The 15,226-nt window shown below is 36.4% G+C and overlaps 1 protein-coding gene across 1 annotated transcript in view; it reads left to right on the forward strand.

The window, feature by feature from the left end:
- MRPL1 (mitochondrial ribosomal protein L1) overlaps positions 1-15,226 on the forward strand; it is a 57,017-nt gene that overhangs the window by 12,529 nt on the left and 29,262 nt on the right. Inside the window, exons 3-6 of the mRNA XM_061191513.1 lie at positions 6,207-6,465; positions 8,861-8,944; positions 10,507-10,578; positions 13,929-14,040. Coding sequence (XP_061047496.1) covers positions 6,207-6,465; positions 8,861-8,944; positions 10,507-10,578; positions 13,929-14,040 — 527 coding nt within the window. The remainder of the gene's footprint in view (positions 1-6,206; positions 6,466-8,860; positions 8,945-10,506; positions 10,579-13,928; positions 14,041-15,226) is intronic.

Here is a 15,226-nt window from a genome sequence, read left to right on the forward strand (position 1 = left end):
CTAGATATTTTGTTCAAACAGTTGAGTCTAAAGTACATACTATTTATGCCTGGAAATGGGCATGCCTCATCTGTCACAGTGTTAAGTCAATCCAGTCAAAAGTTGAGCTGGGGTTTGGTTTTGTTACTGCTATGATTACCACCACCAGCTTCAGATTTCTGTACTGTTACCTTGTGCTTAGGGTGGGGGCTGGGTTGCTGGAAGGTTGTTTTCCTCAGTGTTGCTGTTGCATGCTCAGTTTTCAGCCTTGCCTGTGTAGCTATGCCTCAGAAGGGGGTCACTCTCCATACCCTTGCTCCTCCCCAAGTAGAAGACTGCTGTTGCTTATTACTCAGTGCTTGTCAGGCTGGTGATGGGTGCAGGAGGGATTCTGTGTTTTCCAAATTCAGCCATTGTCTTAAGTAGGCGCAGTGTTGCTGGTCCTTGGGGATGAGGTTTTCTCAGTATTTCTCTCCCTCCCCCCATGGTATGTATCTATTGCAGGTCTTGTGCCATAGTGTCTGGGCACTTCCATAGCTTTATTGGTAGATGATACTGCACTCAGGACTATTTCCTGCCCTACCCCCGAGGATAGAAGTTTTAGTGTTTTTTCTTCTTTCTAGTGTTTTTTTTCTTCTTTTGTTTCCCTACATACAGTGGGTGTTTACCTGTGCCCTAGAGGGCTTCAGGGTTACTTGCCTTTCCGGACGTAGTAGCTGATCTTCTCCATACTGCACCCTTGAAGGAGGCTCCCTAGTCCCCTGGCCTGCTCCCGTCTTTCCTGGGAGCATCTGGTGGAGGTCTGTGGAAAAGGCCCACGCAATGAGTGTGAACTCCCCTTGTGTCTGGATCTCTCAGGGGGTTTATACGTTAGTGCTAAAAGTTTAGCTGATTTTTTTTCCTGCCTGCTTGCCTTCCTCTTATTCTCTGCTACAGGTGAGACTCTCCTGGCTGTATGCATATGGAGTGGGGTTGTGGGGAGATTTCAGACCTACTTCGTTGCCCTACGATCTCAGCTCTGTGATGGGTTCAAGAAAAGTTGTGATTTTATCTGACTCTGTCATTGTTAATGCTCTTTCCAGCTTTTATTTGTATTATTATTGACTAGGTTTTATTCTGTCAGTTTTTACATTTTAGGTATAAGCAGGACTTCTGCATTTAGTTTATTTATTTATTTTTAAAATTTATTTATTTATTTATTTATTTATTTGGTTGCTTGGGGTCTTAGTTGTGGCAGGTGGTCTCCTTAGTTGTGGCACGTGAACTCTTAGTTGTGGCATGCATGTGGGATCTAGTTCCCTGATCAGGGATTAAACCTGGGCCCCCTGCATTGGAGCACAGAGTCCTATTCACTGCGCCACCAGGAAGTCCCTGCATTTAAGTTTAATGAATAAACCAGCATCAGAGGTGGGTGTTTGTGATTTTATTTATGTGATTACACTGAGAAGTAAGAATTCCAAACATTGGGTTCCATTAATAGTTATATGCCCTAGGCATTTTCTCTTTAGTTCTGTTTAGTTCAGTTTAGTTTGACTGAGGTTGTGTACCCTCCTGCCTCCACCCCAATTCCTCAAAGTAAAGGCTTCTTCAGCCTTAAAAGGACTTGGATCTCTGGGGTCACAGATCTTCAAGGATCTTGAAGTGAGATTATAGCACTGATTTTTTTTCTTATCTTGTTTTATTTGGGTATGACCGTGGAATTATTTTTTCCTTTCATGCTCTTGGAGGTAGGAGACAGGTGAAGCAGGGAGAAAGTTATTACGTGAAAACAGTCTCTTATTACTCATTTAATCTGTGTGGTTTAGTTACCCAGGTAACTACAGCTAAATTCTGTTCTCGCTAATTCAGACTGCCAGGTGTTTCTCCCTCATCTTCCCCAAAACCTTTCTAATATGATTATCTTATTCTCTGAGAATCGTAGTATTTAAGCTCTCCTGATAGGGCCTTACATAACTGCATGAACAACAGAGTTCTTCTGGATGTGATTCTTGTGAATAAAGGCAGACAATTTTTGGAGCGTCATGGAAAACAACAGGTGGTGGGTTTATAAAATTAATTATTATTGACAGATTTTATTCAATTGCAGTTTTGTTTTTTTTTAATTTTGGAAGACAGTGCTTTCCTTAGAGTCCTATTTGCTCTGTGTTATAATGATGTACTTTATTTTTTTTTTTACTAAAATAGTGTTCTGTTTGTAACTTAATATTTTCACTGAACCATCTCAAATATTTTGTGAAACAAGGTCTAAAGTATAAATAAGTAAACTGCTGTATATCCCAACTCAGTCTCATTATGTATCAGTCTTATATTGGGTTTTGCAAATATTTATTACTTTAAAAATCATATTTTAGCCTCTGGGAACTTCATATTACTAATTGCAAATTAAATGGACAGGTTCAGTCATGGTTAAAAATATAGTGGTGAAATCAGCATTTACATAAAGTAAATCTGTAGGTTATAGTTACAATATTTATTCCTTTGTTTATCTTAGAGAGTTTATTACTAAAACAGGCTCTCTAGGCTCCTTCTTCTATTGGCCTCACTGCTCTTTTACTAAATATAAAATGTGATCTCTCCAGTTTGGAAGGTTTCGGGATTTTGTGGTGTACTCCCAAGTACCATTGGGGCATGTCGCATCATCCACTCGGGCACCTACTTAGACTTATCAGCAGTCCAGTGGTAGGATACCTGTGTCCTGTTAAAAATGAGCACTGTCATTATCTGCTATTCAGTCAAATTGCTTATTAGTTGGGAGGATACTCTTATTAGCTATGGTAATAAGGATTCATCGAGTGCTATAAGTGAGAATGGAATTATATGTTGGATTGGTTTTTGAGGTTCTTTTTTAAAATATCATTTTACTGTCATCCATTTCTTTTGCATAAATTTTATAGGACCCCATATTAGTTTTCTGTCACTGCTGTAACAAATTACCACAAACCTCGTGGCTTGAAACAACTCAAGTTTATTATCTTGCAGTTCCGTAGGTCAGAATTCTGACATGGATCTCACTGGACTAAAATCAAGGAGTCATCAGAGCTTCGTTCCTTTCTAGAGGCTCTAGGGGAGAATCTGTTTCCTTGCCATTCCCAGCTTCGAGAGGCTACCCATATTCCTTGGCTCATGGCTCCCCCTTCCTCCGTCTTCAAAGCTAGGAATGGCATATTGAGTCCCTTTCATGCTCAATAAATTTCTCCTGTCTCTTCCCATCTCTATCAGATGCGGATGAGAAAGGGGAAAGTTTCTCTGCTTTCAAGGACTGTGTGATTTGGGCCCACCTGGGTAGTCCAGGATAATCTCCCCATCTCAAGTTCTTTAACCTTAATCACATCTGCAGAGTCCTTTTTGCCAGGTAGATATGGACATCTTTGGGAAGCCATTATTCTGTCTACCTTAGAACCCAGACGTCTTTCTAAAATATTATTTCACTGATTTAAAACTTTTATGGTTAAAAGATTAAAGGTGTGATTTGAATTAATGCTGAGAAAATATATCACCTCTAGCTCTGACTTCTTAACTTCAAACTCCTACCTGTAATTTTCTGTTGAACATATTTTCTTAGTTTGTAAGCATCTTGTTAGCATTTGCTATGTAACAAACTACCTTATAATTAATTATCATTGCCCACACATCTCTGGGTGAGCTGATCTAAGCTAGGTTTGGATGGGTGTCTCTGATGACCTTGGCTGGGCTTGCTGTGCATCCGTGAGTCTGCTGCAGGTCAGCTGAGAATTGTCTAATCTAGGGGCTCTGTGGGGCACCTGTGTTTCACACTTCTCGCATCCTCCCGCCTTGGGCTACCCCGGGCCTATTCTTATGAAAATGGCAGAAATACAAACTTACAAGTGGAAACAGGTGAAACCTCTTATGCCTTAAGCTTAGAGCATAGAAACTGTCACTTTTGCTTTATTCTATTGGTCTACTAGTCACATGACCAAATCAAGGCACTGAGAAATATACTCCACCCTTTTTTTTTTTTGGCATTTGTCTTACTTTTGGTTTTTATTTATTTATTTATTTGTTTGTTTGTTTGTTTGTTTATGGCTGTGTTGGGTCTTCGTTTCTGTGCGAGGGCTTTCTCTAGTTGTGGCAAGCGGGGACCACTCTTCATCGCGGTGCGCGGGCCTCACTATTGCGGCCTCTCTTGTTGCGGAGCACAGGCTCCAGACGCGCAGGCTCAGTGGTTGTGGCTCACGGGCCCAGTTGCTCCGTGGCATGTGGGATCTTCCCAGACCAGGGCTCGAACCCGTGTCCCCTGCATTGGCAGGCAGATTCTCAACCACTGCGCCACCAGGGAAGCCCCTACTCCACCCTTTTAATTGGGAGGAACTGCAGAGTCACTTAGCAGAGGGACTTGAATAGAGAGAGGGGGTAAGGAATTGGGGCCAGTGATGCAACTAACCCCACACCCAAACTCTATTGCCCCAAACTGAACTCATCTCTGTGACTACCTCCCTCATAAGAAACCTGTTTTGCTTTCTTTATTTCTGGTTTTAGTTAATGATACTACTCTATGTCTAGTCACCCAAGCCAGAACCCTACGAAGTATTCTAGAGTCTTTTCTTTCCCCTTTCCCTATCTTCAATATTTACCTTGTAAAATATCTCTATAATCTGTCCAGCCTATTACCATCACTGCTCTGGTTCAGGCTCCTTAAGAAGAGAGGGAGCGAGTTGTCTCTTAATTGTCTCCAATCTAGCTTCCTTCAAATCCATCCCTTATATTGCAGCCAGAATACTCTACCTGAAGTACAGATCCTACTCCTGTTCAGTGGCTTCTCATTGCTTCTAGAGGAGGCCCTCTGTGATCTAGATTTGCCAGCCTCATGTGCTGCTGTTTCCTGCCTTTTGCTTTACCTTTAGTTCAGGAGTCAGCAAAATATGGCCAGGGGGCCAAAATATCTGGCCTGCCATCTATTTTTGTACAGTTCATAAGCTGAGAATGTTTTTCACATTTTTAAGTGATTAGGAAAGAAAAAGGAAAAAAAGAACTATTTTGTGACACATGAAAATTATAAAATTTAAACCAGTGTTCATAAATAAAGTTTTATTGGAACACAGCTACACTCATTCATTTTTGAATTGGCTGTGGCTGCTTTCACATTACAATGGCAGAGTTGAGTCATTGAGACAAGAGACCGTAAAATATTTGCTCTCTGATCCCTTACAGAAAAAGTTTACCAACCCCTGCTCTAGTCAGCTAGAACTTATAATAGCTCCCCTTATGTACCATTCTGTTTATCATGCCTCAGTACTTTTATTACATTGTTTCTTTACCTGGATAACTCTATAGCTTTATTGCGATATAATTTACTTACCAAACAATTCACCCATTTAAAGTGTACAATTCAGTGGTTTTTAGTATATTCACTGCGTTGTGCAACCATCACCACAGTCAGTTTTAGAACATTTTCATTGTCTTCCCTCAAAACCTCATGCCCATTAGCAGTCGCTCCCCCTTTCCTTAACCCTCTCTCCTGGCCCTAGACAACCACCAAATCTACTTTCAGTTTTTATAGATGTGCCCATTCTTGATATTTCCTATAAATGGAACCATACAACATGTGGTGCTTTTGTGACTGGCTTCTTTCACTTAGCATAATGTGTTTAAGGTTTATACAAATTATAGCATGTATCAGTGCTTCATTTCCTTTCATTGCCTATTAATATTCTGCTGTATGAATATACCACATTTTGTGTATCCAGTCATCAGTTGATGGACATCTGGGTTGTTTTACTTTTTGACTCTTTTGAGTAATGCTGCTATGAATATTTGTGTACAAGTGTTTGTGTGGTCATATATTTTCATTTCTCTTGGGTATATATCTGGGCTAATTCTTCCTTATCCTTCAAGAATTGACTTTGGGGTCATCTCTTGCAGAACTCTTCCCTTCCTCCTAGGCTGGGTTAATGTCTTTTCCCTATGGCCCTGATAACATTCTCAAAGTATTTACCACATCATATTGAAATTATCTCTTTGCATGTCTGTCTCCTCTAAGTTTCTGGAGAGCAACATCAATGCCTTATCCAACTTTGTATCAATTGCAAACAGTTCAAAAGTTCACTTAATATTTGTTGCACTAGAAAAACTGTAAAATAATCTATGCTTTTGAATTAAAATAAACTTTATCTTTTGTCTTTTTTTGGTCTAATGTACATTGCCTTTTTTTTAAGTCTCTTGGACTACATATTGAGATAACTGATCTTGAATTTTTTTCTTTTTTTAAGGCCTGCAAAGAAAACAAAAAAAGGTGCCAAAGAAAAAACATCGGATGAGAAAAAAGATGAGATAGAAAAAATAAAGTCATATCCCTTTATGGAAGGTGAACCTGAAGATGATGTCTACCTAAAATGCTTATATCCAAGGCAGATATACGAGGTGGAGAAAGCTATTCACTTACTTAAGAAATTTCAAGTTCTGGACTTTACTAATCCAAAGCAAGGTGTCTATCTTGATTTGACACTGGATATGACACTGGGGAAGAAGGTATGTAGACTCAATTAAAATTTATTTGTGAACAGTGGTTGAATGAATTGCTGTTTCTTCATTTAAACAATTTTTGTCTCCTGTAATAATTTTTAGAAAATCTTGTGCTCTTTCTGAACTTTATGTTGAAAAATATGTTTGTTTGTCTTAATTTTCCAAATATAAAATAAAATGTTGAATGTACTCTGCAGAGTTGATGAACATATATCTCTTCTTCATCTGAAAGTCGCTGGTATAAATTTCAACAAAAGTAGTGTTAAAATTAATTGAGGTATTGCTGTAACTTTGAAAAATGACTTAGGCTGCCTGGGTATGTTGTTCCTTCTCTGTAAAGGAGGACTTTGGATTAGCTTAGTAGCCTTCAGATGTGTTCCTTAGAATCCTAAAGTTGAGACTAAGTTTGGGTGGGGTGCCAAGCCCCTTACTCTCATCTCAGCCAGAACCTTTCTACTTTGTCTGTTTATATATTGCAGTTCCATGGAAGACTTGTTTATAAAATTCTAAAAGTGGGAAAAACACTAGATTAGATTTGAGGTCCATTACAGCTCTAAATTTTATAAGCTTCTCACTTAAGAAGTCTAATTTTTTTGGCGATGATATTTTAATTTTTATTCTGAGAATGTCTTTTTTTGGTCAAACTAGAAGGTATGTATTTTTGAATACAATTTAACAGCCTCAACGACAACAATTAATTGAGCATGTAGAAGGAGGCAGTACAGCATAGTGCTTAAGAGCGTAGACTCTGGAGTCGGGTTACAGTACAGGCCAGAATCCTGGCATCACCAATTACCTGCTCTTTGAGCTTCTGGTTTAACCTCTCTAAATCTCAGTTTTTTCCTCTCTTTATAAGGGGGATAAAATGCTTATTAGTTCATTTGGTTATAGTGAGGATTAAATGAGATGATAGTGAAGGATTTGGTAAGAGTTTAATAATAACGATCAACATTTACTGGAAACTTTCTATGTACCAGCCACAGTGCTAAATGCTTTGCATGTATTTGCTCATTTAATTCTATAATAATCTCAGAAGAGGAAGCTGAGACACAGCAAGTGAAGTAACTTGCTCAAGGTCCCAGAGTAGGGGGTGGAGTTAGGATTTGAACCAAGGTCTGTCTCATTTCTTAGTTCTTATTTATTATAGTTCATACCAGCCCTGTTGTAATTTTATTTTATACCATAGTGTTACTGTTCTTTTATTTTTAAATGTTGTAGTTTCCAAGATAATCACTTTCTCAGTCAACCATTAATGTAGTTTATAACGAAGTCTTGTAGGACCACAGGTTTTATTTCATAAATGGAAGCCACTTGTAAACTAATAACATTGAAAGGGTACAGTTGTTTTCCTGAGACATTTTTTGTTATTGATAGAGTGCTTGTAAAACAAGCCAGCATTCCCCCAGGGGATGCTATTGTTGTGATTGCTTGCCATTGAAAAATTTACTGAAGTCAGTTGTGACATGTTAATGGCAAAGGAATGCCAGTCAGTAAAACTGAGTTGCATGTCTGATATAAAGTGTGCTTAAGAGTTTGTGCCTTCTTGTCTGAAAAGAAATTCTCAGAAGGTTATCTCTATGCAAAGCTTTTCTAAAAATATAATCTTTCAATCAGTTTTAATTAGGGAGCAACTCTTCTCTTTCTTCCAGACCTTAAGGCTGCACCAGAACTATGGGCCTAGAACTTGATTCCCTGTGATGTCTCCCTAAGAGATCTGAGCCATAGGCCTAGACAGGTCCTTGACCCAATGACTGAACATATTAGTTCTGAGGCCCTGTAGAAACTCCACCTGTATTAGGGCGCCTCAAATGCATTCCATTATTTATTTGGGATTTTCCAACTGGCTTCCCAAATATATCTGAAAGTGGTGGGTGGTCCAGGTAATTTCAAAATAGACCCACTCAGAAGAGCCTTTCAGGTTTGACAATCTATCTTGAATTTAAAGTTAATATCATCTGATTTACCTGATTGTTTAGAGCCAATGATGGAAATTAGGGGTGACCTACTGAGCAGATCAGCTAGATATCGTTCAATATGCATAGCTATATACATGTCCTACTTGATGGTATAAAAAAAAAATTACATGTTCTTTTGAATTTAATTCAGGGTAGCAAACATTTATTGGCATCCATCATGTGGAAAGCATTGTACTAGGTGCTGGGGAAGATATGGATTGTGCAAACACATCTCTTAATATGTGAGAGACTGTGATGAATGATGTAGAGATAGAAGCCAAGTGCCACGGGAGTATGGAGCTGGGGAGAGAGATTTAGATTTTTATTAGGATTTCTTACAAAAGAAATATAATCTCTTATGCCTTAAAGTGTAACCAGTGAATATTTCAGATATAGAAAAGCTGAATGAATTTTTCATAATTGTTTTTCCATTGTTGTGTATTTAGAAAAAAGTGGAGCCATTTGCCAGTGTTCTTAGTTTGCCATACCCATTTGTTTCAGAGATCAGTAAAGTTGCTGTATTTACAGGGGTGAGTAACTTTTGTCAACTTTTCATATCATTTAATTTTTTTTACATATCACATTAGTCAATGATTAGAATAACTGAATGAGTAGAGTTAGAGGAAACCTTAGCATTCCTCTAGACTTATTTTCCCCACATGAAGCTCAAAGCAATTAGATGACTTATTTGAGGTTATGTCATTAGCTTGAGAAAGAGCTAAGCCACCACATTAACTTCATCATTATTCATCTACCATATTATGTTTCTCACAAGAAACTGAAGAGAAGTATAGAATTTATCCTACTAGCTGCTGCTTCCTACTGAAACTCTTCAAACAAGAATAACATTGACGTTACAGCAGTGGGCCCATTTAGTGCTGTGAAGACATAGAAACCACGCTTTTAAAATGGTCTAGTCTGGAAAGTCAAGAAAGTCAAGGCGATAACAAGTGTAGTAATACAGCTCTTTGTCATTCTTTTTGTATTATAAACATTTGTTTATAACATGTTCATGAATTTGTTTTGTAAGGTGTTTTGATTCTTCTCTATCTGTCTCACTTTCTTTTTTTTTTTTTTTTTAAACATCTTTATTGGAGTATAATTGCTTTACAATGGTGTGTTAGTTTCTGCTTTATAACAAAGTGAATCAGTTATACATATACATATGTTCTCATATCTCTTCCCTCTTGCATCTCCCTCCCTCCCACCCTCCCTATCCCACCCCTCTAGGTGGTCACAATGCACTGAGCTGATCTCCCTGTGCTATGCGGCTGCTTCCCACTAGCTATCTATTTTACATTTGGTAGTGTATATATGTCCATGCCACTCTCTCACCCTGTCACATCTTACCCCTCCCCCTCCCCATATCCTCAAGTCCATTCTCTAGTAGGTCTGTGTCTTTATTCCCATCTTGCCACTAGGTTCTTCATGACCTTTTTTTTTTTTTTCTTAGATTCCATGTATCTGTGTTAGCATACTGTATTTGTCTCACTTTCAATGAAGAAATTCTTTACTCTTTTCCTAGGAAAGTAGAGAATATAGCTCTTGGAATGCCACAAAACTTGAGTAAATAAGGGAGTGATATATTTTCACAGTAAGACCAAATGGCATGAATGGAACATATAGAAAAAAAAAAAACCCTAATACTGTGCATTTTTCTTTTGAATTTTCAGACAATAGGCTAAATTTTGGTTCTTGTTTCTTAAATTAAAAAAATTTTACTCTTGTATATTGGTTTGATAAAATGTCTCCATTTAAATTAGCAAAACTAAATATATTTTAATCTTTTACTTTTGGAAGATGATGTATTGATAGCATTGGAGACTAAGGACCAGTTGGTGGGTTCCTAATATGCCATTTTGATGTGTTTCCTCATATGTTAAGTCAAGAAACACTTTAATCACCTCTAAACTAAACTTGTTCTGGATGTAATATCTCTGATGCATCTAGTTGAAAATTGATGCACATTCAGTTAAAAGTAAAAAAAAAAACCACAGTTTTTATTTTGAACTGTGGTATTATTTCTGACAAATACTTGAAAGCAGACTGAATTTGCTTAAAGACTGATGTTCATACTATTGTGTTTTGGTAGAATGCATCAGAGATAAAAATAGCAGAAGAAAATGGAGCTGCATTTGCAGGAGGAACTAATCTGATTCAGAAGGTACAGTATTGTTTTCATGTTCATTAGTTATAGAAATTGTTCTGTTATCTTTGCCATCTATTGATTTATTACATGTGAAACATAACCACTCTGTTCATATCTTTTGATAAATGGTTAGTAGAGCTTTACAGAACAGGGGAAAATTTTCCTACTCTTTTGAGTCTCAAAATCAAGCTAAGAAAAAACTATCCAGACTTTCTGATATTAACTATGCTTGATTTATATTGTGATTTTTTTTTCTTTGCTTCCTATATGTTTGTGAGAGTTCTGTGGGTAGACTGGAAAGGGCAGTATGCCTCTCTTTGGTTTTGAATGTGAGATTTGAGATGAAGTGCAAAAGGTAGCACACATGGATATCTCTATTCACGTTTTGAAGGTCAGATATTTGTTTTGCTTTCTTGGAGTGAAAAGTGTGATTTGCTTTAGTAGATCACAAAGGATAGTATCTGACCTCTATAATATGGTACTTTTAGTTACTCTTAACTTTTACCTCCCCAACTTCATCAGTTCAAGTAATGTAAGCTTAGCACAGAGGCAAAAAAATGATTATATAGCCTGCCTTGAGAAAATAACAAAGAATTTGTGGAGCCCATTTGAAACAAAGACAACATTTTTTTTTTTAAAGAGGTGGGGAGGGGAATTTTCTGGTGGTCCAGTGGTTAGGACTCCTCACTTTCACTGACGAAGGAACTAAGATCCCACATGGCCAAAAAAAAAAAACAAAACGTGGGGAGAAGAGGCACATCTGTTGAATTTTGGGAGTTATTTCTGAAATACAAAAGATTTCCCTAACATTCTCTAAAATCTTCTCTTCTAAATGTAATCCTTTAGACTGTGGAATACTTATTGTTTTGTTTTTAGAATGGGAGAAAGTGATTTGAAAATTTATCTTTTGTCCTGTATCCAGATTTTGATTTGGGGGAAGTTTTAACTGGACCATTAACTGGACCAAGCACAACAGTGCTTGTAGCGTGTTTTTTTCTACCCTAGTAGTTCTCTAAATTTGGTGTGGATTCTGGATTTTTAAGGGGAATCTCGAGAATTATTTTTGGGAGCAAAACTAATGGAAGATATGAAGAGATTGTACTTTCATACAGCTTCTAGGTCAAAGTCAGAGGGTGGTACCTAACTCTCTCTGATGTATCATAAATTTTAATTTAGTAAGATTATTAAAATTCTTTTAATATTAAAAAATAAACAATACCATAGATTCTTTGGAATTTGAGAGTGTAGCTTGGACCCCGGAGTCAGAGAGCTAACTATTCTTATTAAACTTGTGTACTGCCTTCCGTCTGTTTTCTTCCGCAAACATAAGAGTATCTTATAGAACTGTCATAGCAACAGTGGAGTTAGATATCTCCACTTCTTAAATGTTAAGTAAGAAGTTACTTCTCAAGAAAGAAATGGTATGGGAGCAGAAAGTATTCTGTATCATTAAGTTCATTAAATAAAATATTTTGAAAAAAGTAACCCAAATAAGGAAACCAGGTGCATTTTGAAATTATTTGGTAAGTAAAATATTACAGGTACAGAATTTCTCTTTAGGTGCCCCACTGATGATCTATTATTAGAGGGAAAAATGCCACCTATATAAGGCATCAAAACCAATATATTCTTGCAGATTACCCCCTGGTATCTTTTAAAACTCATCCATTTTATTTTCAAAAGGTATTCAGGTTGTGAGGTAGATTCAGTACAGTTTTGTAAATAGTATCATGGCTGCAATTTTTTTTTTACACATTCTTCTATTTTTTAATTAGTTTAAATATCAATACTATTTTACTTAGTGCTTATAATAGGTAAATGTAGGATGAATTTACTGAACTTTTAGTCATTTCTTAGGTAAGACTTTATTTACTAAATTCATTTTGCTTTAACTACAATACTTCTGAAATATCACAAGTATGCTTGGTTCTGAGGGATTTTTAAATAGTTTCATTTTTACTTGTGTCTAAAGCATGATTTTCATCCATATAGTTTTATATTATTCAATGATATGATCTTAAGGTTAGCTATAGCATAACTTTCAAACATAATTTTAAATTTAATTCAAAGGAACATGTTTTAGAATCAGTATTACAAGATGTTGGAGTAGAAATGTCACATTCAGTTCTTTGACATTTCAAAATTGCCTCTGCTTTCATGTTTCTAGTGATGAGAGCCCTGGTTCTGGAACCACACTGCCTGTGTTTCAGTTCTGGGTCTGCCTCTTAAAAGTGCACAGATTGACTCGGCGTCCTTAAGCCCTCCATTTCCTTATGTGGATTGTGTGGTCAATAGTACTTTCTTCGTAGATTTATTGTAAAGACTTGATGAACTAAACCATGTATGATGCTTAGCAGAATGCTTGGCATGTTATAAGTTCTCTTTTAAAGTAAGTTGTTATTGTTTAGGGGAGCACAGTATGTTGTTTAGGGAGTAAAGAATTTGTAAAAAGAAGAAATAGTAACAGGAAGATAAAATTCCAGAATCACACTTAATTTTGCCAGAGTCCAGGTTTTTACAGTTCAGTGTGTAACCCCAAACCAGGGCTTTGGATGACATACTGTGATAAGACTTTATGCAAAAAAATCATTGGTAAAATATTCGTTGCCCAGGCAGTATTGTTCTAAAAAGTTGCTTCATTTTGTAATCAACTGAATTTTTAAATGGAGTATACTGTAGGAGTAAAACAATTATTTTGGGTGCCTGCCTGAATTAATATAAAATGTCTTTTAAAAATTGAAATTATTTTCTTTGCTCTTAGAATGGAAATAGAGTATGGATAATAAACTATAAGTAAACTTGTCTTTGACCATTCCACTCCTCTTTTATTTTTTGGAGGCAAAGAGAATTTTGGTTTCAATTCTTTGTGAAAATAATTATAGATTCAGTTCTCCTGATGCTCCAAATTTAGGAAAGCAGTGTAGTTGCTAGTGATTTGGCAGCTAGTGGTTATTAATTTTACATGTGATCTATTACAAAATTTTCAACATATTTCTTCAGTTTTGATGGACATATGAATTCAACTTTATGGGACTGTATGAGCTGTGTACACATCAGTGATATGTTCTAGCTTGTAACACTTTGCCTAACATAACGCCATGGAAGAATTAAGCCCATTAAATGTTTGTTTGTTTGTTTGTCTTTAATGAATGTGGCTATTTTTAAAAGAAAACATCAGAAAATGTTTTGCTTCTGATGGTTTTCATAATTGATAAATGTGTTCAAATGATCCTTGTGGTTAAAGAATTGTGCTTAATAGCTATTTTCTAAATTATAAGGGAAATTATTGCTACATTAGACTTTATTTTTAGAAGGATAAAGCTTTTTATACAATCTAAGGTTATCTTTTCCCCCCTGATTTTTAGATTTTGGATGATGAAATTCAACCAGACTTTTATGTAGCTGTTCCAGAAATAATGCCGGAGCTTAATCCATTAAGGAAGAAACTGAAAAAAAGATTTCCTAAGCTTACTCGAAGTAAGGGAGAATTCTTTTACTATTTCAATATGCTATCAACAACTTTCTAATATATATGTTTAGTTAGAAAACAAAATTGCTAATATATGTGTAGAATAAATAATATGTTCTGGTGTTTGAGTTTTGTGTTATATAGGAACATATGGATTTAATATTTTTTTCCTTTGGCATTAATATTGGTGATTTAATGTAATTTGAAGACCTAGTTACTTTATAATACCAGATCTTTAAATTTAGGCCATATTCTAGTTTTAAATTAGTGGAACATATTACCCACTAGGTATGTTATCATCATACTATTTTATACCTCTTTATCAATATAACATGTATGCTCATTTATGTTAGCATTCAACATATATGTATGAATGCTTACTGTGTATGGTTCTGCAGTTATTTCCCTTGAGCAATTTTTCCCTTGTGGATATTTCCGCCTTATGAAACCTAGTAAGAGAAGTAAGGGCGCTACATAAATAGCCTTGTTATAAAGTATGAAGTATTATATGATAAATTCACAAGATGCTGTAGGTGTTCAGTAGAGGAGGAATTTATACATAGGTGGGGAAATCAGAGAAGGCACCCTGAAGGGGGTGACATTTAAACTGTACCTTGAATAATTTGGTGAGCAGATTAAGGGGGATATTATTTTAAGTGGAAAGAATCTGTTAATCATAGACACTGAAGTAAGTTAGAAATTATAGGCTACATTCCAGAAATATCAGTTAGTTCTCTTTGGCTGTAGTGAATGGTACCCCTACTTTGAAATGAAAGAGAATATGTTGGACAGGTAGATTGATGCCATGTTGAGCAGAATCTTGAATAAGATCCTAATAAATTTGGACTTTTATTCTGTATTCAGCAGGAATTTCTTAGAAGGTTTTAAGGTGGGGGATTCTTCAGAGCTTTAATTTAGCAAGAGTTTGTAAGATGTATTGGCATGAATCAAACGTAGAGGCAGGGAGACCAGTTCAGGTGCAATCGCCAGAGACTAATAAAGGTAATGTTTAAAGTCTTCATAATGAGACTGGAGTGAAGAGGACGGACGTCAAAGATAATAGGACTTTGCACTAAGTAGTTAGGAAGGGACATGTTGAGAGAGAGAAAGGGAAGAGTCAAATGATGCTGAGATTTAAATCTTGGGATCTCTCCTAATAAGTTCATGTCATTAATGGAAACAGGGAGTAGATTT

Source organism: Eubalaena glacialis, chromosome 5 (genome assembly GCF_028564815.1).
Source record: "Eubalaena glacialis isolate mEubGla1 chromosome 5, mEubGla1.1.hap2.+ XY, whole genome shotgun sequence".
Lineage (NCBI taxonomy): Eukaryota > Metazoa > Chordata > Mammalia > Artiodactyla > Balaenidae > Eubalaena > Eubalaena glacialis.